General features: G+C 33.3%; 11 protein-coding genes and 2 pseudogenes across 13 annotated transcripts, besides 4 other annotated features; 3 read left to right on the plus strand and 10 right to left on the minus strand.

The window, feature by feature from the left end:
• Positions 1–1237: part of a mobile genetic element that runs on past the window's edge.
• Positions 727–1025: a mobile genetic element.
• An 825-nt stretch (positions 1238–2062) lies between the features above and the next one.
• TVAGG3_0765080 (uncharacterized protein) lies at positions 2063–2596 on the minus strand (the record flags this gene model as incomplete). Its single annotated transcript, XM_001306199.1, has 1 exon — positions 2063–2596. The coding sequence occupies one exon, from the start codon at positions 2594–2596 to the stop codon at positions 2063–2065; it is 534 nt and encodes a 177-aa protein (XP_001306200.1).
• Positions 2597–2604: 8 nt separating this feature from the next.
• Positions 2605–3641: a mobile genetic element.
• A 1028-nt stretch (positions 3642–4669) lies between these two features.
• TVAGG3_0765100 (uncharacterized protein) lies at positions 4670–5074 on the minus strand (the record flags this gene model as incomplete). Its single annotated transcript, XM_001306201.1, has 1 exon — positions 4670–5074. The coding sequence occupies one exon, from the start codon at positions 5072–5074 to the stop codon at positions 4670–4672; it is 405 nt and encodes a 134-aa protein (XP_001306202.1).
• Positions 5075–5078: 4 nt separating this feature from the next.
• Positions 5079–5483, minus strand: TVAGG3_0765110 (uncharacterized protein; the record flags this gene model as incomplete). Its single annotated transcript, XM_001306202.1, has 1 exon — positions 5079–5483. The coding sequence occupies one exon, from the start codon at positions 5481–5483 to the stop codon at positions 5079–5081; it is 405 nt and encodes a 134-aa protein (XP_001306203.1).
• A 706-nt stretch (positions 5484–6189) lies between these two features.
• Positions 6190–6777, minus strand: TVAGG3_0765120 (flavodoxin-like fold; the record flags this gene model as incomplete). Its single annotated transcript, XM_001306203.1, has 1 exon — positions 6190–6777. One exon carries the CDS (start codon positions 6775–6777, stop codon positions 6190–6192), a length of 588 nt encoding a protein of 195 aa, XP_001306204.1.
• An 842-nt stretch (positions 6778–7619) lies between these two features.
• Positions 7620–23642: part of a mobile genetic element that runs on past the window's edge.
• TVAGG3_0765140 (uncharacterized protein) lies at positions 8771–9241 on the minus strand (the record flags this gene model as incomplete). Its single annotated transcript, XM_001306198.1, has 1 exon — positions 8771–9241. One exon carries the CDS (start codon positions 9239–9241, stop codon positions 8771–8773), a length of 471 nt encoding a protein of 156 aa, XP_001306199.1.
• Positions 9272–9981, minus strand: TVAGG3_0765150 (annotated as a pseudogene). Its single transcript has one exon. A coding segment is annotated over exon 1 (710 nt).
• Positions 10873–11052, minus strand: TVAGG3_0765160 (uncharacterized protein; the record flags this gene model as incomplete). The annotated part of the gene is made up of 1 exon (XM_051245782.1): positions 10873–11052. A coding segment is annotated over one exon (180 nt), but the record flags the coding sequence as incomplete, so codon positions are not given.
• TVAGG3_0765170 (uncharacterized protein) lies at positions 11352–11624 on the plus strand (the record flags this gene model as incomplete). Its single annotated transcript, XM_051245783.1, has 1 exon — positions 11352–11624. The coding sequence occupies one exon, from the start codon at positions 11352–11354 to the stop codon at positions 11622–11624; it is 273 nt and encodes a 90-aa protein (XP_051092370.1).
• TVAGG3_0765180 (uncharacterized protein) lies at positions 11649–12349 on the plus strand (the record flags this gene model as incomplete). Its single annotated transcript, XM_051245784.1, has 1 exon — positions 11649–12349. A coding segment is annotated over one exon (701 nt), but the record flags the coding sequence as incomplete, so codon positions are not given.
• TVAGG3_0765190 (organellar and viral DNA polymerase type B) lies at positions 12651–14495 on the minus strand (the record flags this gene model as incomplete). Its single annotated transcript, XM_051245785.1, has 1 exon — positions 12651–14495. A coding segment is annotated over one exon (1845 nt), but the record flags the coding sequence as incomplete, so codon positions are not given.
• Positions 15341–16498, minus strand: TVAGG3_0765200 (annotated as a pseudogene). Its single transcript has one exon. A coding segment is annotated over exon 1 (1158 nt).
• TVAGG3_0765210 (KilA, N-terminal/APSES-type HTH, DNA-binding family) lies at positions 17170–17997 on the minus strand (the record flags this gene model as incomplete). Its single annotated transcript, XM_051245786.1, has 1 exon — positions 17170–17997. The coding sequence occupies one exon, from the start codon at positions 17995–17997 to the stop codon at positions 17170–17172; it is 828 nt and encodes a 275-aa protein (XP_051092373.1).
• Positions 18105–18479, plus strand: TVAGG3_0765220 (uncharacterized protein; the record flags this gene model as incomplete). Its single annotated transcript, XM_051245787.1, has 1 exon — positions 18105–18479. One exon carries the CDS (start codon positions 18105–18107, stop codon positions 18477–18479), a length of 375 nt encoding a protein of 124 aa, XP_051092374.1.

Here is a 23642-nt window from a genome sequence, read left to right on the forward strand (position 1 = left end):
ATTCACTAATTCTTTCATCTATTTCATTTCTTAATTGTTCCAATTTCTCAATCTCATCGTTATAATATTCATCTTGTTTAATTTTTTCTTCAAAATATTCAGGAGGTGTTTCAAGGCTCTCTGAGCCCAGGTCCTCTGGACCATAAAGAGGAATATTCTCCTGTTTTTCAACTTTTTTGGGATATAAATATCTCATTATAGCCTTTTTAGTAATTGGTCCGTTATATTTAAATTCATTCAACAATCTGGAAAACTCTTTCACATTCTGCATATATGTTGGATAAGAACCGTCTCCAAAATTTTCTAAAATATTTTCTAATTCTGAATTAGTGAACTTTAAAGATTTCAATGAATTAGTTGTTATACTCATTTATTATAAAATAAAAAATAAAAAAATAAATTTAACTTAGTTTTAATTTTACGTAAGAAGTCAATTTTTTATATACCGTCATTTGTAGGTATTATTTCTATCAGATAAAAATTATTTTTTATTTAAAAAATATAATTTATTTTATTTTTTAAAATATCATCGGTGATATTTTGGAATCACATGTTCAGGCTTCAAATAATTTTCAATAAGAAATTTAACAAAATCTTTATATAAAGTCCTTTTTTCATTTAGTCTGTGAAATTCGTCACATACATCATCTAAGTATATTTCTACTATGCACGGAAATTTAATCTTTCCGACCTTTATAATAGGTTTTATATTTTGCAAGAATATATTCTTTGACTCCGGTATATAATCGTTTTTTCTACAAAATTTTATATATTCTTCATATGTATCCCTTTCCTTTATTTTAAGTTCTACATGTAGTCCATACACGTTTGGGCAATAATAGATATAAAATGAAAAATTTTCTATTTGTCATCTTTATATAAAGATAAAAAATATTTTTGATTAATAAGGAATTAATTTCATTTTATGTCTTATAATGTGCGCATATGTATTTAAAAGGCATTCATTGAATTGCTTTTCAATCTCTTTCTTTTTTTCATCTTCGAATATTATATCATTTTCATGTTCGAAGCTTGTAAGTTTGTTATCTTCAAATATTATATTAGTTTCATATATCAAATTATGATATCGGTCATATTCTTTTAAGTGATAAATAAATACAAAATTTACGGTTCCTTTAATTTTAAATTCAAAATTAATTTTACAACAGCTTTGTGGATCAATTAGTAAATCAATCAAATAATGTTCAAAATCAGATATTATTCTTTTTCCATACATTTTATATTAAATAAAAAAATCTAACTTTATTTTTTCGGAGTTTTGTGACGAAGTGCGAATCTTCACTTCGTCAAAAATATATTCTTTTTATTAATGGTAATATAGGAATTGTAGGAATAAAAACTTTTTATAAATTATTCATAAATTTTTAAAATCTGCTATTCGGAAGTATGTTCAAAAATCATTCAATTATGTGAGAATTCTTACGATTACAAAAAAAGTTACACAACCCGCATCATATACTACTAATAAATTGTGTAAAAAAAACATTAAAATGTGAAGATTAATATTTATATGATGAATATGATAAAATATCAACAAAACTAATATATGATAAAATAATAAATTAGTTATTAGTTTTGATTGTGTTGTTTGTTTCAGAGTTATGATTGTCATCAGAGTAAGAATCATCATTAGCAATGACACGAGATTGCTTCTTTCGTTTGACAATGATAATTGAAACAACAATAATGATACCGATGATTGCAACTGATCCAACACAGATGCCGATGATGACACCAACTGAAAGTTTCTTATCGCTTGATGATGATGGTGTTTGTGTTGGTGATTGAGATGATTCTGGAATAACAGAGATATTGTTGATGTCTGATACTGCAGAAACTTCAATAGCAAGTTCTGGATAATCTTCTGTGTGGATCTCGAATGAGATCTGTTCAACTTCTGTTTCTGATGATGGTGTGATGACGCTGACTGTTGGCTCTGTCTGAACAAAGTCTTCGACTTCTGATGCGTGACGACGGATGTTTGCATCACTACCGTCGAGTGAGTAGAACTTAGCATCTGCGCCTTTAGGAAGTTTGATGTTCAGTGTCGATGTCGACTTGAAGAAAGATGCGAAGATCGCGATGCGCTTACCAACAAGTGCTTGCTGTCAACACCGAAATCTTTAGCTTGGATCGTCGGTGTGCCCGTGATGAAGATCCAGTAGTCGAATGGAGGATAATTAGAGATGTCGTATATGTACATGAAGACTTGTGATTTCTTATTGTTGTTGTTATTCTTCTTGTTTGTGATCGTAAGATATCCTTCTTCTGTGAAGAGGACGGCGGATTTCTTCTTGCCACTAACATCAACGGAATGATCGCCGATCTTAGCTGTGATTTCTAATTTGGACGATGCATCATAACTCAAAACAACTAACTTGCCTTTACCGATTTTATAATCTTCCTCTTCCGGTGTCATAGCATATTTACCACTTGGAACGTTTTCTTCCTTCTTCTCCGGAACTTTATCTGGAACATAAACCTTTGTTAAACATTTATCACATGTGCCAAAAAGATCCAATCCATTATTTCCTGGAATAGATAAAGAATTATACTTTTGATTATTTGGATTCATGTATTGAAGGGTGCACACGAGAGGATCATGTAAACTTCAGAATTTAGAACCTTATTTTTAAGCATTATCTTGGCTACCTATTTAGGCTCGAAAAGCAAAAAATATCAAAAAATACAACTTGACTCCATTATGACCCTTTCATGGAGGTAGTTTTTATCCGCTAGTATTTTCCCTTTGAATCTCTTTACAATTCGAAATCAAATTCAAAACTCAGTAGAAGAAAGGAAGAATCGACTTACTACGGTTGTAATACGAATAAATACATATATTTAATTATTTTTATTTACATAATAATTGTTTGAAGCTCATATTCCAACAAATTTTTAAATAAAAACATTAAAATGTTGAAAATGTTCATATATTTTAATAGGGTTTTGGCACTTTATTGAGGAATTACTACATACATAGTCGAACTGAACTTGATATTTTGAAATTTAAATTATTTATCAAAATTAAAATTTAACTTGAAATTTATAATTATTTAGTCATATTTTGCATAATTCTAAGTAGATTTTGTAAAAAATCAAGAAAGAAAAATTTTAACGTGCTTTATTTTTTCTTTTTTATAATAATACATATTATTATATAATTAACATATTCATAATGTTTCACCCTTTCAAAAATATAATCTTCCTCCTCTCAAATAAACGTACATACGGGTGGCCTCTTTTTTCAAAAAATTAAAATTTGAAATTTTGGCTCAAATATTAGAGATTTTTTCAACCTTCAACGATATATGTTGTCTATATCAGACCTCCTTTCTTTTTGATACTTAACATTGTTCCTAAATCTTAGCCGTTAAGGCTGTTCTGAAAATATTTTTTTCGAAAAAATTCGAAAAAAATTCTTAAATTCAAAAATCCCTTAATTCCTGAGGATTTTGGAAAAAAGTTTTTACATGAACATGTGTATATTATATGAAGTATATTGATAAGGTAAAAATCAAATTTTATTGCATATTCATCGAGAAAATAAACTAACGAATCCCTCAAAATTGAGAGGGTAATCCTCCTCCTCTCAAATAAACGTACATACGGGTGCACCCTTAACTTCCTTGATACCATATAATCCGTTGTGTTTCGTTGACTGTTGCATAATCTTTAAAATGACGAAGTTTGTGTTCAAAACTGTATATTCTTCTTTTTCTGATGTCATCTCTGTGGATTCACCATCCAAATAATACGAATTTAAGTATGATAATGTATCATTTGATGTTGGATATCTCATGAATGTAACTTCCAAAAGATCATCTCCGAATACAAACACATAAAAAACTCTTTGATTTGTTGTTACTTCCCCTGATCTTGAAATTTGTTGTGTTTGTGCATTTGCAACTAAATGAACAATATTATAATTTTTCTTTAATCCTACAATAACATGAACATGAATTTTTGACAATGCTCCAACAGTTACTAAATAATGATCCTTTATTGAAATTGGTATTTGTTTTGGTGTGTCAATATCATAGAAAATACCGACTTTATCACTTGAAAATAGCATTAAATCATTGTTTTGTCCTGTATATGATAGATTGATAATTGTATTAGGTTGGCATTCATATTCATTAATACCAATATTTACGTTGACTTGATTTGAAACTGTTGCTTCTTTCAGCAAAAACTCACCAACATTTTGCGGATAATGTGCCATTATGGTTGCATCACGTTCCGCATCAGTAACTTGATAATTTCCCAAGTAAAAGAGTGTATCATATCCATTATTATAAATATTTGCATTATCATACCAAGTCTTCCATGATTCCTGTGATGGATTATAAACAGAATAACAATTCCGAAGATTTTTATATTGCTCTTTCTTTTCGATATCATAATGGAAATATTTGTTTCTATATCCATAAATAACATCTATTGTATCACAGTTACATTTTCCATAACTTCTCTGTTGACAAAATGAATTTTGTGGAATTATTGGCCATGCAATTATGTTAAATATTCCAATTTTTGGCTTAAATATTACTCCATTTGGTTGAATAAGAGGAGGACAATCTTCACCGGTTCCTAGAACTAAATCTCGATAATTCTTAATGTAAAATACATGTCCTTTCGATTCAAATCATTTAATTCCTGTTGGATAATCACTATAGAAAATTGCTGATGATGAAAATGTATAATCAAATGTTACATGTTGGTATACCTCTCGATAAGGAGGTTCATCAAGATTAGTTATGTTTGAAAATGATTCATAGACTATTGCATCTGGAGGAAGTTCATCATCTGGATTTGATTTTTGAACATTTTTAACTCCAATTAATCGACCATTTGAAAAGTTTCCTGCGATTTCAAAGTAAGAGAAATAAACATTGTTAAGAGTGAATTCTGGATCAGTACCTAATACACCTGTATATGGATTCAGGGAAGATGAATATATATTCAATGGGGCTGGAAATATTACATCTAGTCCATGATAATAAGTTATATTGCACGGAACATCAGAAACAACATAAACTCTGACTTTCATCCAATCATGTAAATGGCCACTGTAAAATATGCTGTCGGTTGATGGTAAATACAATTTCTTTCCATGTATTCATTAATATGTAATATTTATCGTTCATTAAAAAGTATTTAATCGAAAATAACACGACTCGAAGTGTTTTTCTGCCTTCGCAACGGATAATGAAATCAGATGTTGGATTTCTATTTTCATGAACTTGTATATATAACGTATGGTTCAAATTTTTTATTGTACCGTTTGGATATTCGACTGTAAAGCCTTCTGGATTATAAATAAAAAATGCAGAATTTTTAGAAGCAGAAAGTTTAGCCTCTGAGTTGATATCGATGTTGAATGGAACATCTTGTCTTTGTTCTGTTAAGTTTATGAATTCAGGAGTTGATATTGCAAAGGCAAGTATTGAGAAAAGCATGAGAATTTTAAAGTCGCGAAAATCAAAATTATAGAAATTGTTTCAAAATATTAAATGATAATAAATAATCATATAATAAGATATCTTATGATTTCTTAAAAATGACGGTTAACGATTAATTTTAATTCAAAACAAAATTTCGTTTTTGAAATGAAATCGTATAAATAATAGAATACTTAACACTGATGTCATTTTCGAAATTGGAGCTCATTTTCAGATTTTGTCAAAAAGAATTTAAAAGATAGAAACCTGTTTTATGATTGAAATTGGTCAATATTCTTATTTTGAATACATTTTTAAAAAATCGGTTTTTAAATTATTTTCAAGGAGCTGAAATTCTGCGACTTTTTTATTATTTTCGATTTTTATGAGATAAAAATCATAACTCCTATCTTATAATATACTATAATATATGCATTTGCTATTTACAAACAACAAAGCGTGTTCTTGTCTTTTTCAAATTTTATCATGTGCTTTGTTTATTCATAAAAAGTCTGATTCCCGGATAAATGTATCATAAAAACTTAGTAAATGTACTCCAAATGTTAATAAATAAATAAAATTAAATTTCTCATTAAATTATAAGAAATATGTTATGTTCATTAAAGTGAAGATAATGAAAAGACTGTTAATGATTTTCCTTCATCATAATGGGAAGAATCGAAGCAAAATAAGAAATTTTGAAAAAAAACTGTTCAATTTTTATTTAAATGAAAACATTATCTAAGTGTTGATGTAGGTGTTCGATGTACTTGCTGAAGTCAGGCATCTTCATCACATCGTGGAATGTCACTGGTTTGAGTTTTTCGAATCCGCAGAATTCGAATGCCTTGTATACATTGAACCAGACACCTTCTGCATGGCGGCCCTCGAAGAACTGAGAAGGATCGTCGAATGACTCCTCTGGAGCATTCCATGTAGAGGATATCATGATGTATCTTCCCTGGCAGAGACCACCACTGCCATACTTCTTGCTTGGATCCTTTCTTGTGCGGCCATCATTCCTGTACATGACACCGTGTGCGAATACTTCATCTATATACTTCTTTGCACCCCATGGAAGACCCATCCACCAACCTGGTGTCTGAAGGATAACTACATTTGACCACATGATCTTAGAGACTTCCTCTTCGATGTTGTAGCCATCTGCTATATTTGTGATCTTGACTTCATGACCTTTAGACTCAAGATACTTTTTTGCTTCTTCTGTGAGAGATGTATTCAACTTTCCTCCTGAGTGTGCGAAGTTGAAACCTGCGTTAAGGATGAGAACCTTTGCTGTCTTAAGACTCATGTCTTGATGAAAAATGATTTATTTTCAATGCATTTCAATTTTATTTTCAAAAAATTTTTACCCATTCAAATCGCTTTGAGGAACTGAATGATTGTAAACTATTCAATTTTTCTTATAAATAATTTCAATAGATATATTCTGCTTAATGTTTTGTTCCCTTCAATATTATCACAAAATTTTATGTTCGTCTCAAAACTTATGACCGGACAATCGTTGAAAATTAGTTATTTTCAAACTAAAATAGGGCATAATTGTATAATATTCATAGCTACTATTGAATCCATAGGAATCCCATTTATTGAGTTATTGAACAATTGAATAGTTTACAATCATTCAGTTCCTCAAAGCGATTTGAATGGGTAAAAATTTTTTGAAAATAAAATTGAAATGCATTGAAAATAGATCATTTTTCATCAAGACATGAGTCTTAAGACAGCAAAGGTTCTCATCCTTAACGCAGGTTTCAACTTCGCACACTCAGGAGGAAAGTTGAATACATCTCTCACAGAAGAAGCAAAAAAGTATCTTGAGTCTAAAGGTCATGAAGTCAAGATCACAAATATAGCAGATGGCTACAACATCGAAGAGGAAGTCTCTAAGATCATGTGGTCAAATGTAGTTATCCTTCAGACACCAGGTTGGTGGATGGGTCTTCCATGGGGTGCAAAGAAGTATATAGATGAAGTATTCGCACACGGTGTCATGTACAGGAATGATGGCCGCACAAGAAAGGATCCAAGCAAGAAGTATGGCAGTGGTGGTCTCTGCCAGGGAAGATACATCATGATATCCTCTACATGGAATGCTCCAGAGGAGTCATTCGACGATCCTTCTCAGTTCTTAGTTAGTATCCCTAAGTCGTGTACAGCGGCACTGCGCGCCTCCGTACACCACTTAGCGGTTTTGACACTTTACGAAACCAGTAACGTATATTTTACAACACAACCGTAACACCAACTTAACCTTAAATATTTACAAAACTATCTGACACATAAACGACTTCACTAATGATTTCACTAACGACTTCACTAACGACTTCACTACCGTCCTCACTAAATAAAAAATAACCTTATTTTTATTTTTTTAAATTTTTTATTTCATTACAAAGACATGTCCGACTACATTTACTATGACTCTTTCCCAGAACGTTTCCGTGAACTATTCAAAACTCAAGTAAAACTGAGAAACATGCATTTTAACAAAGACAGACCCATTGACGATGAAAGAAACCCTGAATATATTACAATCCCTTATGACGCAAAGTTCATTGCATACATTCCTTATGGACGTAGAGGAACGAAAACTATTTCAACAATGACGAAAAATTATTTCTGGAGCGATGAAGAAAATTGCCTTATCTACATAAATGCATACTTAAATAAAGCTACATATTGTACAAAAGAAGGTTGGACTGGATTTGAGCTCTACATATACGACGACGATGGAAACAGACGTTGTGTATACCCATACGATAATATGTACCATTGTTTTCATCAAGCATTAAACGAATACATAGTCAGTAAGGGTCTCATTCCTGCTGAGTAGAAATGTTATATTTTTGTTCTGTCATTTATATAAAAATAAACTTAAAATTAATGATATCACCACCCTCACACGTATGAAAACATAGCGCAAAAATAAATTTAGGTGAAGTGGTGAAATCTCACCTCTTTTTTCACCTAATTTCTCACCTCATGAATTCATTGCTTTATAACTCTCTTCCTTTCTCCAACTCTTCTAACTTCTTCCTAAGTTCAGCAATGTTGTCCTCATGAAGTTTAATCTTCCTTAATATACCTTCTCGATCTAATGGTTGCTTTATCTTTCTAAACTGAACTCTACCATCCTTCATAGTATGAACGTAAAAACCTTCTGGAACCGCTCCTGATTTAATGTATTCTACCAAAAATTTTTGTTTCATTGCTTCAGTGACTTTAGTCGTCATTTTACTCTAAATAAAATGTTCAAATAAAATAAAACTAACATTATTTTTTCAGTAAGGAAACGCAGGAGTTTTACGATTTATTTGAGGAGTAGGTTCTGGTTTAAATGTTGGAGTCGGTTTTGGAGTTGACTTTTGAACAGGAGTTTGTACTTTCATAGGTTCAGGAGTCATTGAAGGTGTTGTTTGTGAAGGCGTTGGTTTTGACGTTGGTTTTGGCGATGGTGTCGGAGTTTGTTCAAATTCAGCTACTTCAGTATTATTTATAACATTTGCTTTATTTCTTTTCAACATCATTACTGCTCCTGCTGTAGCTAGCAAACCTAGTGGGAGACCATATTTTATATAAGGACTTGACCAAATGCTATTTTTGACAGGAGCTGGTGGAACACCTAACCTTGGTGAGACTGCTCTTTGCCATTGTGCAGCTCGTAAGAAATATTCAATAGGTGCTCCATAATCGTTTGGTAAAGTTTGTTTCATAGATGGTGAAGGTTCACGAGAGCTTGATGAAGAACTCATTTATAAGCTTTAAAAATAAACGTTCATCCTTTATTCCTCACTGTCGTCCGTGGCTAAGTTATAGTCGTCAAGTCTTATTATTGGTATGCCTGACTGTCTTACTTGTATTGCAAAGCAACAATCCTCATAAATCCAATAAGTGGCTTTGGTACGTTTTCAGTTGCTAGTTCAATAGGTCCTTTAACAGACAATTTGTATGTTATTGGAGCAGTAGATGTTTGACCTTGCTGGAAGCAAAAGTCCACTTCTGTTGGAAAACCACATAAGAAATGTGTGTTGTCATAGCTATCCCATTTATGTTCCACACTACCATCATCCACCAATGACCTCATAACATCTTCATTAAATCCAATCATATCATTGTTTGTATTGCAAGCGTTCGCAACCATTTCATAAAATACAGGTCCATATGATTTTTCAGGTTCTGCAGGCATATTTCCATAAGCTCCCATGGAAAGCTGAAGATATTTAAACTTAGGGTTCTCAAAATTAACATAATAGTTGTCTTTCTTTCTAAATAGTGCCCAAATACTTTTAACATTAATAGGCGTATAAGCTGCTGTAAATGTTGCACTTGAACTATCTGTATTCTTTGAGAATGAACCGTCCATAGGAATCCAATCCATAACTTTAACAGGAAAACATAAAGCCTCGTTTGTATAATGTTCTACAAGTTCTGTATAAATGTTAGGGTCTAAAGAGAATGACTTTGGATGAATGAAACATTCATTAAAATCCATCTTTGTTCGAAATAGTTGCTGGTTTACAGTTGTAATAGTAACTGTTCCACTAGCTTCTACTGCCTTCGTTATCATAGTGAATGGTTCATTCCATGGAACAAATTTATTTGTCGGTGGATTTGAATCTGAAGCAAATGCAACTTTAAGAGTTGGATTGAAAGCAATGATATCATTTACAGATATAGATGTGCATTGTAAGGCGTCGCTACTGAACTTTACTTTAAGCTGAATGTTTCCTGCAAAAGCTGGAATAAATCGAATAGCTTCTAATGGAAGGAATCTTCTAACAGGAATTCTTAAACGAAGCTTAAAATCAAATGATTTTCCTGCTGTAATTGGACCACTAACAATTTGTCCTGTTCTGCATGTTCCCGAATGACTCCATACATCTTCATGTCGAGTCTTTGAAAAAACATCTACTTTCTTTATTTGTTCGGTAGTTTGTGAGTTTGAAGTTATATATGCTTCTTCTCTTGCGTTGTCTTGAGAATATACGATACGACCATTTGCAAGGATTTGATATCCAGCAACTGCATAGAAAGCGTCATCGAAACCAATCCAAAATCCTGGTGGGTTTGTTTTATTGGAACCTGAACCAATTTCTTTATCTACAATAAATTGACCTTCCATTTTATACGTAATGAATGTATTGTAAAGGTCCAACATATTTTCACCAGGAGGTGAGAGATTGAATGTTACCCATGTGTTATCTTTAGCAGTTCCAGGTTGTGATGGAATCTTTGCGTCAGAATATTTTCTATTAGTGTCACCAATTTGAACTGCATTGTCTATGATATCGAAATATGAGCGAATCTGATGAATATGCTCTGCTGGAGTAAATTCGTTTAACTGTTCGTTCTGCATGTATTTACTTCAGATAAAAATATCTATTTACTTCATTATTCTCACTCTTCTTCTTGGTATTCGTGGTGGAAGTTGTTTCTTGACATTTTCAATGAACTGTACATTCTCTTTTGTCTCAACTTCTTTCACTGGCGGGTCAGGGTTCTTTGACTCGGTTTGTTTTTCAATGAAATTCACGAACTTTGCAATAAGCTCTTGGTTCGTTATTGAAAGTACATCTGGCTTCTTTTCTTCTTGTTTTTTGGTGGCTCAGTTTGAACAGAAGGTTTTATATGGGCTTCGTGGACTTCACCCTTGCCATGCACCTTAATGTTGTCGCTCTCTGCATTCGCTAATGGTACCTTTCTTTTTCTTACGTATATTTTACCATCTTTACTCTGACTTACGTAATAGAAAGGATGTTGTATTCCTCTTGCGTCATTTAATATAATAGACTCTCGCTCTGATTTTGACAAGCTCATTTTACATCGGTTAAAGTTTTAAGTTAGTTTTTTATCTACAGTCAAATGACTCAGACAAGTCATATGGACAAGACCCAAGGGGTCATAGATGTTGAAGCATTGAAGAAAGAAATTCGCGAGCAAATTTTATCCGAACTGAAGGAACAAAAACAAGAACAAAAGCCAGAGAGACCAAAGAGAAAACTTAGTGAAAAACAACTAGCTGCATTAGCTGCTGGAAGACAGAAGAACCCACGTTTGCTGGCGAAAAAAGCTAGAGAAGAAGCAAAAGCAAAGGAAGAACAAAAAGCAAAGGAAGCTGAAGCAAAGAAAGAGTAAATGGTTTATTTTTATCCAAACTAAATGTATAGACAAATACCTTTATCTGTTGCGTTCAGTAGTGAAAACCCTGACGTCAAAATAAAGGGGAACAGAGTAACGTTTAAGTTTCCAACAGACTGGATTGTGAACATAAATGAAGAGAAGTACATTGGCATAACATCTATGTATATAACACGTGCTTTCAGAAAGGTTGACTTTATACTTCAAGTCGAGATAGAAAATGACGAACAGTCTTTAAGCGCCCAAAACATTCACATATACAAATACTTTAAAGACGATACAACATTGTTGCAATGTATGATTTCATTTAATGAGATGTTCGAGAAAAAGTTCAACATTGAAGTACAAACTTTACAGCCTTTACGTGAGTTTCTTGCACAACTGAAGGAAGAAGGTAGTCAGCCACAACTTATAGACTTTCATTATGAATTTAATGAAAATGAAGATGGAACACATGACTGTCAATTCATTGTATTCTCACCATTCAATGAAGTCGCTAAAAAGAAAGAAAATCCATTACGTATAAGATTTCAAATCTCCGAACCAAGTGATGATTTTAAGAATGTTTTCAATTATGATGCAATGCTTCCGAGGAAAAATGAATTTTCAAAGATTGTAACACCTGGCATTTGGGATAGAAAGCAAGCAATACTTTACTCTAATATAGCCAAAGGCGTTGAAAATGAGTTCATTGGTCATACAAGAACTTCACCACTTCCTAACCCTAAATACTATAAATTAACTGGCTTCAATCGTGAGTTTTGGATAGACATGTTCTCCACTCATGACCATAAATGTCCAGTGTTCTTGCCTCCAGGGAAGGACTGTCTCTACATTGAAGCACAACTCTTAAACTCTACCATCGCAGTATTGTAAAATCTACGCTAGCTTTATTTTTATCACGAATGACCTCATTGCTGACAAAAATAAGCCGCTAGCGGCAAGGGCGAAGCCCATGACCTCATTCATGACCTCATTGCTGACAAAAATAAGCCGCTAGCGGCAAGGGCGAAGCCCATGACCTCAGAACTTCAACTTACGAATAAAGCTTGTTTTAGTCGTTATTGAAAAGTTGAACTTTTCAGCAAAGCAAGGTTGACATGACTTACATAAGTCGAATGCAATCTCTTGACCATCATAAAGTGCTTTGTAAAGTTTCATTAAACTGAACTCAGAGTCTTTGTCATATGTTCCAACAGGTATGTGAATGTTCTTATCTTCATTGTAATAGCATTGTATAGCTTCAGGAAACATTTCATTAGCGGTTAAAGCAATAACATCTTGCTTCACGCCTTTCATTCTGCAGTGAAATGCAACTTCATTTAAATCGTTAGTGAGTAAGTCTATGTAGGTCTTCTTTCCACAGAAAATACTTTTATAAGCTAAACTTTGTTTTCCAGGTGTTATTTCTGCAAAGTCGCTATGAAATTGACCAAGGTTCTTTCCTATAAGTTCGCGACCATATCTCTTCTTAAACTCTGCTGCAAGCTTTGGTATGTCTTCATTATATAAGTGCATACTGTCGGTATCCTGGTAAAAGATTTGAAGACCCATATCTTCAGCAGTACAGAATACTTCATTCATAATACGTTTTGACATAGACAGAATATTAACACCAAGTGGACAGAAGTTAAAGTGTCTGCAAATGCTTTTCGTTAGCTTGAAAATAGTTTTATCTGAACCATCCAAACCTTCGAACTTCACTATATGGTTGTAATTTCTTATAGCATATCTTATAGCATCTTTGTCATTTACTATGGTTATTTTTGACTCAATAGGAGATAGAATAGTTTTGCCATAAATGCTGTTCAGAATGAGTTTTATAATTTCTTGTAAGGGGTTTCCTTCTTTCTTATACTTTAACCTTAACTCAAACAACTTCTTTACTTCATCTCTTATTCTCATATCTCTGTTTCCATCGTAATAGTATCCTTGCAACACTTCACATTTGACACATTGATATTTTATGAGGTCTTGTAATGTTATATGGTCAACATACATGAGACAGCAAGTGTTTGAACTTCTTGGAACGTTAAGTTCTGGATTTAGTTCAGGGTCGCAAACTATTAAATGAAAGTGTCTGGGTATACCAATCTCTGTTATCTTAATGAGAACAAAGAAGCCAGACATAAACTTTTCACCAATGGGTTCCTTTTGGTCATCATCGAATAAATGTCTCATGAGATACTCTGTGCTTAACATTTCTTCCTTCAATACTTTTGGAATACCTTCTAAAGTATAAAGTCTTGCTATAGCTGAAGGATATAATGAAACAGTGTCGAAGTCAGCAATGAGTTTCTTTTTGCTCTTTTGTTTCATGTTATCTGACAACATACATCTTCCACCTTGAATGCATCTCGAAATAAATTCTCTTGGTTTATTTGAGAGGTCATAAAGATTTCCATTCGGGAAGTATACTCTGTTCTCAAACAATTTGTTAGCAATAGAACAAATACTAACGTAGTCATAAACGTTTAAATCAAACTCTTTCAATAAGTCATTGCGGAACTTTACAAAACCTTCTCTTAAAATTCTTACATCTTGTTTGCAGTAAAACGTGCTATATTTTTCTAAGTCGAAGTGGTTTTCATCTATTCTGCAACCTTTGATGGAATCTATGTTTTTCATGAATGTATCTGCATCATGGATAAACTTACATGCTTCAGAAATGACACCAGTTCTGTTGTCATTTGCTAACAAAACACTGCTGTAGTAGTTATATGGAAATACTTCTTTCGGTCCTGTTTGTAAGTTAAACATAGCAGGAAATAGTTTAAGCTTCTTATTTATAACACTGTAAGAGTCTTTTATAATAATTGCCCGTCCTTTATATAAACCAGTTATTTGCATTGTTCGTGAACCTTTAATGATGGGAGTTCCTTTCACTTCTGTCATGTGTCTTAAGATGAAGTTTATGTCATAACTGAGGTTGTGGAAATATATTAAACTCTTGTCAGGAAGTCTTTCCAAAAATTCTGTTGCACAGTTTTGACCCCAAATGCTTTCACTCACTGAACCATCTTCACTGTCATAACAGATGTTAAAAGCTTTATGAAAGCCGTCTGTGCTACACTCAAAGTCAGCAAAGAAAACGTGCTCAGGAATGAATTTACATTTAGCTTTATTTACTTCTTTTGACTCTGCTTTCTTCTTCAGTTGTACACAATACTTTGGAGCATATGTCAAATCTTTAAATGGTGCAAGGTTCTGTTTATATAAGTCAGTAGTATATGTGAAAAGTTCTCCATAAGAAATAGGTTCGAAATATTTGCACTCCCACAATGTTTTCATAACATCCCATAGCGGTGTTGTTCTATCATAACGAACTACATATTTATCTTCTCTCTTTGTATAAATCTTCATCTGTTTCTCAATGTTCATTCCACCACACTCCTTCAAGATTTCTATATAGTTTCGAATGAAGTATGTTGTCATTGGTAATCTTTCATTTAGCATGTAGTGGTCTTCAACAAGAAGTAAGTCAATAGTTCTAACAGTTTCGCATTCTTTTGGTATATATCTCTTTATTTCATTATGTCTTGAGTCATTGAAATAACCAATGGTAACATTAAATGCTATACCTGTTGAATCGGAAATTTCTTGTACTTTACTTTGAGGAAAGTCTCTAACACGAATGACTTCTCTCATGTGGTCAATAGTTTCTTCATTTACTCCAGCCTGAATGCAAGCATAAACGAAACAATTGTCCTCTGTCATAAGTGTTGCAGTTCTTTTGTTCAGTTCATTGAAGATTTGGTAGCGTTCAAGATTTATAGGTAATGTGCAAAGATACTTCCAGAACTGACCGCTTCTCTTCTTATAAAACTTCTTTTCACCATTATCTTTCCAAAAGCTTTCTATAAGTGCTGGGTTTCCTGTTTGCTTAAGAGCTTCCAAAATGGCTTTCTGGTCATTTGTCAGTGTGCTTTCATCTCTATATGGTCTCTTTTTTGGTTTGCCTTTCTTTACATCTGACATCGTTAAGCCTTCATATTCTGTTAAATCATACATCTTTATTTCGGTAAGATTCTTTATGTTTGTCAAGAAGAAGTCATAGTGCATTTCAACAATACCTGCAGCATTTGCTTCTATCTCTGATATAAAGTTCTCCTTCAAGAGCTGATGTAGTAATGTTCCAATATTATTGAGGTTTAACGTAGAACATTCATACTTTCCACCAAGTTTATAACATACCATCCATCTCTGTTGCGAGTTTATTTTAATTTTCTCTAAGAGTCTCATGAAAACCTTACCGAAATGTTTGTGTAAGTAGTCTCTGTTTGGTTCATCTAAAGCTTCGATGTTAAAGTCAATGAGTCTATTGCCTGACTTCACATTTCTCTTCCTATTCTCTTCATCTTTCTTTAACCATCTCTCACCTTCTTTTGGTTTGTCGTCAATGGAACGAATGACATCGTTAGCTTTGCGAACTTGTTCTATAGCACTTTTAAACATCTCTCTTCTCTGTTGTTTCAGTGTGTCATCTCTCTTTCGTGTTTCACCAACGTTTGCATTTGTTATGTCAAACATCTCTCTCTTACTTCATGAGGTACAGCTCTTCTTGTTTCACCAACGTTTGCATTTGTTATGTCAAACATCTCTCTTCTTACTTCATGAGGTACTGAACGTCTATGATATAAGTCAATAGCAATGTCATTTAAAGGAAATGCTCTTGCATGGACTTCGTCCTCGCCGCGTTGCGGCTTTATGAACTCATGAATTCTATCATAACTTATTGCACCATTATAGTCTTTAATGAAGTCAGCGAGTGCTTTTTTGTTTGTTGCGTAATGCTTTGCAACATCTATATTAGCTTCTGTAAGAAGTTGTTTTATTTCCGAGTGTTCTAACTTAGACAACTTCCGATACATCTTTAGTAGGAAATAAAAAAATATTTTTTGAAAAAATTAGATTAGATTTTTTTTAAGTTATTTTTCAAAATAATTTAATATTTTTATTTTAATGAAACACATGCAAGATTGCAAGTTCTTTTCATACAATGCTCTCGCTACTGCCATCAAGAATGAGTTCAATAATGCTTCAAACGTTAATGTTATCTTTAACAAGAAGTTTGTGAAAGAATCTAAGTTTGGTCAGTATGTCAGACCATTAGCTATCGTCATTGACCGCAAACGTTATACTTCACAAGAGTTAGCAGTAGTTTTGAAACAAAAGGGTTTCTTCGTGAATGTCAAAGATACACACTATACTGTCATAAAGAACTCCAACATTGACTTCTTCAGTATTGCTATGAATCTTTCCGAACAGAAAGAATATAAGAAGGGTGAAACATCTGTGAAATATTATCCTTCATCTCTGAAGACAATAACGAACAAAGATGTTATACAAAAGTTCTTACCAAAGGTTGAAGAAGCTTCAATTGACATTGACGAAGGAAGTGAAATGGTTGAAGAAATTGACCCTGAAGCTATTTAACCAAAAATATATTTTTGGTGGTAAGAGGTGAGATATCACCTGTTTTTTCACCTCATTCTCTCTTCGTTAATGTTGTCGTGACTTCTTCGTTAATGTTGTCGTGACTTCATTCTTCCTCTTTGAAGTTATCGAAATATTCTGTTATTTTTTCCTTCAGTAATGTTAAGTCTTCTTTGAAGGTAAGTATTGTGCAACCTTTGATGTCATAGTGTGTTTGAGGAAGAGTATTTTTGACAATTTCTTTTATTTGCTCATTCGGTGTCATTGAAATCGGTAAGTTTTCACGATAGAACCAGTTTCTGTCAGATTTATATATTTTAGCAAGGTCGTAAAAGCTTTTGTTGTTTCTTCTGACTAAATGCAACATAACCATATCTCTATCTTCTTCTTTCTCCAACTCTTCAGTATAAATCATATACTTATAACTCTTTTCCTTTCCTTTTGGTACTGAACGTGGTATTCTTTTCTGTATGCTTTTGTCTTTGGATTCAATGACTTCATCTTTTGCTTGAAGTTTCTTTTCCATCTCTCCACGTTCTGCTTTATATAGTTCATCTAACATCATGAAAATATAACAAGCATAACGAGGTGAAGCCCACATTGCTACAGCATTTACTAAAAGTCTATGAACATAATAACCTTTCAAACCAGGTGCCAAATTCTTGCGATTTTCGTACGGAATCTCTTCCCTCGGTTTTCCGAGGGAAGCAATCATATGAGGAAATTCTTCTAAAAGTTCTTTTGCCTGTTGGTTTTCAAACCAATGATATGCTTGCTTTGTAGAACGAAGAGCGTTCATTATACTTTGCATTTGATACATATCATCTTTGACTGAACGAATGAGTCTCAATTGTTTGTTATATTGTATGTATTCGTATTCTTCATTTATGGCTTCATGAACGATAGCAGTTGTTGTGTTCTCTAATGTTGACATTACTGTTCTTACATACAGGATAAAAAAATAAATAAAATAAAAACTAACTTTATTTTTTCTGAGATAAACACTATTTCTTCACAACATTAAATTTTATCCTGTATGAAATGACTTTAAAAAGATTATTGACTGACTTCGAATACTATCTCATTGACGCACTGACAGACCCTCAAAACTGTGTTGAAAGTTCTTTAAGCTTTAAGATTGAAGGTACGACGCATTTTGTCTTCACTTACGTATTGAAAGAATATGACCGTTATCATAACGAAGTGAATCAAACACTAATAAAATTTGTAGATAAAAAATTGGTTAACAATGAATATTTTAAACGTGAAGACCCAAACACTGCTGGAGATGATGAAGAATACAGACAAGTTATTGAAAAAAATAACGCAAGATTAGATGCAATAGAAAAGAAGTTTAATGAATGTCTTACAAACACGTATGAATATCTTATGCAGTGGGAAGCCAGATGGAAATAAATTTACGTCAAATATGCAATTTATAAAATCTTATGTCGACAGGCTACGTAGCACAGTGGTCTAAGGTGGTGTTATGGAGGGGTCAAGGTCTGTGGTTCGAACCGCGACAGCGCCGTATTTTCTTATTTTCTTTATTTGTCTTGTTTGTCGTGAATAAAAAGTGTCATAAAAGTGCTCTATCTTCCACGGGAATAAATAAAAAATTTACTTTATTTCTTCTTTATTTCTTTGTTCCCGTGGAAGAAGGGTTTTGCTGTTTTTTCTCAGCCGAAATCAATGATTTTTTCATTTTTGGAATCCTTAGCGAATGAGGAATCTTTTCTCTCGTGGAAGCTTTGACCTAAAATATAATTTAGGTGAAAGAGACCCAAAGGGTCAGAGCCAAAGCGGCTAGGTGAGATGTCACCTGTTTTCTCACCTCTTCCTAGTTATTAATATACGTCTTCACATGGTAACTTCGTACTTTTTTTAAATTTTCTGTGAAAACTTCACGGTTTTGACACATGCCGGCGTCGAGCCGCTAAAATTAGTTACTCAAGAATTTTGTTGCAAAAATTCATATAAAAATAAAATGGTTCATTACCACAATTTTGTATCAAAACGACCAAAACTTTTAACTTCTTTTCCTGCAGCCTTCAAATCTATCTTAGCGAGTTCCATATTCCTCTAAATTCTCTCTTAATAATCTGTCTTGTTTCCCATTGGTCTAAGTTCGTATGGAGGAATCTCTATAACCATTAATTAATACTCTACGTTCATGTTCATTGGTTTTCACACATTTTCCAACTTGCTTCTCGAGAACAATAGTTGTTTAGCAATTCTCCACTTGTATCTTGATTTCTTCCTTCATCTAACTTCTCTGAACTTTCTTGTCTATTGGAGTCATAATATCTTGAATAAAATGCAATACTATACAGAGAGCACGATTCAGCAACAAAATGAACGAGGTCGCAATAATGTATGTTAAATACTTTTGATTCATTCATAACGCCCTTAGTAAAGCTCATAAAATGCGCTTTTTTGAGTTGAGCCCACTTTGGCTGCACATGATCTTTCAACCAAAACTCAAGAATTTCCTGCATTTTAGCACTATTGAGAAATCTGTTTAAATGGTTTAACTTTCCTGCTCTCTTGCCATCTTTGTGCATTAATGTAACATCCTTGTCTCTACGTAAGACTCATTGATACCGTTATAAGTGCCTTTGTGAAATGTTTCACCATAATGTTCGTCGAAGTTTTGCTTCGACTGACATTTCGTTCTTACATACAAAAATAAAAATAAAATAAAAATAAAATTAGCGTTATTTTCTTCCATAAGGAAATACATGAAAATTCAAGAGGTGAAAAACAGGTGAAAAACGGACAATCTCACCTAGCCGCTTTGCGCTCTACCCTTGGTCTCTCACCTAAACATGGCTTCGCCCTTGCCGCTAGCGCTTATTTTGGTGTAAATTATGAAAACATTAATAATTTCATGACTGTTCTCATTCATGTCTGATTTCATCCAACGAAAGTTTAGAAGAATTTTCTTATTCTTATCTGCATTTTTTATCTTTCAGTACTCCCAGCTCTAATGGTCCAGAAGATTGGTTAGATTCTTCCCAAGTTGTCTTAGATGGTATAAAATCTCAGCCTCCTCATATCTTACTTTAAAGTGTTCATCGTTTGTGTATAGTCAAGTATTTCAATAACCACCTCGCTTTGCTTCGTCAATGGTTTCAGCAAGTTTGCCATTACTACTTTCGACTAATTTATGTCGAGGTAAAATGCTATGGAGTCGTCAGCAGCTTTTATAAGATACCATTACCTTGCGTAGAGTCTACGATATAATAATTTCGACTTAACCTTAAACGTTCTTTGTCAATGGTTTTGTCGTCAAGAACTACAACGAACTTGTTTTACCAGGGAATGCGAGGTAAATTGTGTTGAATTTTGATATTTTGTTTGGCTTCGTTCTTTGTATATACTTTTCTTCTTGCTTTGTTTGTGTCATTGAATTGGTGTATGTCCTGTTGTAGAATGTGTTGAGGAATTATATAATCTTCGAGAAATATGTTCATTGTTTTTCGGTAAAGTCTCGCTCTTTGATTTTAATCTCTGAGCGTTCTTATGAAACGGTTTATATGCCGAGTATTTATGGTATGGTCTTCAGTAGTGTAGTGAGTTATGTTATGCTTAAATAGAGAATTCTGTGATTTCGTTGCGAGTATGCACTGTCTTGGTCTGATGTTAAAGTACTTGGGTTTATGTTCTGGCTACAAACTTTTGTAAAACTTCTAAACACTTCACGAGTTCCTTTATTTCTCATTATATACGCATATGCTTACGAGTGTTAACATTTATGAAGATGAGGAATGGGTTTATGTCCTCCTTTTCTGCTTTGTAATGAAAGCAAATTGTATGCGTCAGGAGTGTTGGAGTAAATTGGTAAAAAGTAGTCGTAAGGATTTATTTTTGTTTTGATGTACAACATTTTTTGTCAAAGAACCTTTTCACTTCAGCCTCTGTTAGTAAATCCCCAACTCTTTGCAGTCTTCATTGAATTTCTTAAATGACCTCCATGGATGTTGTTCGAATACTTCTTTCAAGCTCTTTATGTATAAGTTAAAGATTTTAACCAGCTCGTATCCAAGCGTGCATTGATTTATAGATTAAGGAGGCATATAATCTTTTTCCATTACGCTTGCGGTTTGTAATACCAGCTACAACATGTGTATGATTTCCTGCAGTTCCACAGAAAATACCTGTGCTAACATCTTTGGGGTCAGTTGTGATATCATATCTATGCATTCCCTGTTCTATCCGAACCCGGCTGCAAGATTTTGTATAACCCTCTTTTGTTATTGAATGTGAATGGTTTCCTTCCACAGATGTTCTTCCACTGAACCTATGCATATGTGAAGGAAGGTTTTCAATACTATTTTCTTTGAACCTCCATCTTCATTGACTGCGTATTAGGTAGGAAGATAAAACTGGTCAACATTTCAAACACCATCTACCACCAAATAGATGTTTTGGATTTATGGATTCATAGACGTATAAACAGCTCTATAGGATATATTAAATCATATATGCTCTAATACTCTATAAACATATTCTAAAAACTTATGTCATTAATACCATTTGGAAGTGATCTCCCGGATGAAATGTTGCATTTGTTCCACTTTTATAATGTAATTTTAGTTCAATAGATAATCCAAGAAAAATTCAAAGTATCTGGTTGAAGACCTCTAACAAATTCAAATGGAGTTGCTGGTTCACCATTTATAATTTCTGTTGTAAATGTCATTGTATCTGGTTTCGAAAATTTCTTTGTTAGTCTCGGCATCCACATAAGTTTTATCTGCTTTCTTGTCATACATTGCTGGTAGTTCATATGCTTTCAAAGTTTCTGGCATGATCTTCGTATTCCTGCAACTCTTATCTAAAATTGTTAAGATATTTTTTTACGCTTGCTCGATTCTCTAAAGGTACTTGTAACCAAGGTCAAAGTTCAATATTAGTTCGTCTGCTCTAACAGTATGAAGGATTTATGTGTATGGTTCTTGTCTGCTTGTCATATGAATCTTGAGGCATGAATTATATATATTGATTTCATCGCCTTCATTGACATAGAACATCTGTTTACATCTTAAGTGTTTTCATCGTCGTTATGTCGTCAATCCGATGTAAACCTGTAGATGAAAGTTAGGAGATTTACAATATAACAATGCTATGCTGTTCGCGTCGCGCGCGTGGCCGACCGCCTCCACCGTATTTTCCTTCAAGCACGGTTCCAGATTTATTCTATGAATTACTTTCCGTATAGCAAACAGTTGTGTAAGTGAATATGTGTATGGCTTCTGTCTGCTTTCTGTACTAACATGTGCAGAGTAGTTCATGTGCTTCAAAGTTTCTGGCATGACTTTCAATGTTCCTGCAACTGTTATCTAAACTGTTAAGAGTACTTTTACGCTTGTACTTGGATTTTCTAATGGTGCACTGAACCAAGGTCAAAGTTCAATATTATTCGTCTGCCTCAACAGTAGTGAAGGATTTATGTGTATGGTTCTTGTCTGCTTTACTGTCTAAAGAAGTTTGAAGTTCATTTATATCGGAGATGTTGTGTTATGAGATTTCAAAACTTTGTTCGTTGCGTCAAGTTCAACTTTGTCAGCTTTACTTTTAATAGCATCTTCAAACGTTATTTTTGCCTTAACTCTTAACATAAATCTTGGTTCAACTAATACACCATTAACAGGAAAGATAGAGGCATAAATTCATCGTTATAACTAAATGCTTCTGGTGCTTTACCTGTGTCATACTGTACAGTACAGCTTATGTCATAACCTTTAGCACGAATGTATTATATCTTCTTTCATTAACATTTTTTGTCTCGCTTCATCACTTGTGTTAATATCCATGGTGATAGTCCGTTATAATCTGTTCGTCTGAAGTTATATATATGAACGTGGTTTTATCTGCTTTCGGCTAATTCTCATTAACATCATTCACTTCTAATTCAACTCTTCCCGCCAGAAACTCTTATTATCATATATCTTTTTCATTAATTCGGTAATTACGATATAAGACTATATTCTGTTCGGTTTTGTAAATAAATGAGTCAAAATTTCTTTTCATCATTACATCGCTGACATAATGATATCACCAATTCTTTTTCATTTATTCTCTTCATTAATCTGCAATAATACGAATATATAATCTGTTAATTTATCTCTTCATCGAGGGTTATAGAATGTTTTGAATTGAATCATTAACTCCTCTAAATAAATCAATAACTTCAGGATAACACGTTTTTAATGTCTTGAATAACCCGACCAGTATCCTCCCACTATGTGCTCTGGACCCGTTGGCTCTGTTTTTCATGTTCTTGCTTCCCGTCGTTACGTGTTGTTTATATCTCTAACCATCATCAACGCAGCCATAACGAGGGTTTGTTGCTACCTGTTCGAAAATCCGTCCGTTATGTAGGTATATTCTAAATAATTTTCTTTGTGTTTGTTAAAACTATTGAAACAAGTCTTTTAAAACCATCTACAAATTTCCTGTTTCACCTAATGTTCTTGCAGCATTTACAAGCTCACCCATTCCGCTTTTGACCCCAAAAACGTCCATATTGCATTTATTTCACTCTGTATAGTTGTCCATTCAGCGAAACTAACA

This window comes from Trichomonas vaginalis, chromosome III (genome assembly GCF_026262505.1).
Source record: "Trichomonas vaginalis G3 chromosome III, whole genome shotgun sequence".
NCBI classification, from domain to species: domain Eukaryota; phylum Parabasalia; order Trichomonadida; family Trichomonadidae; genus Trichomonas; species Trichomonas vaginalis.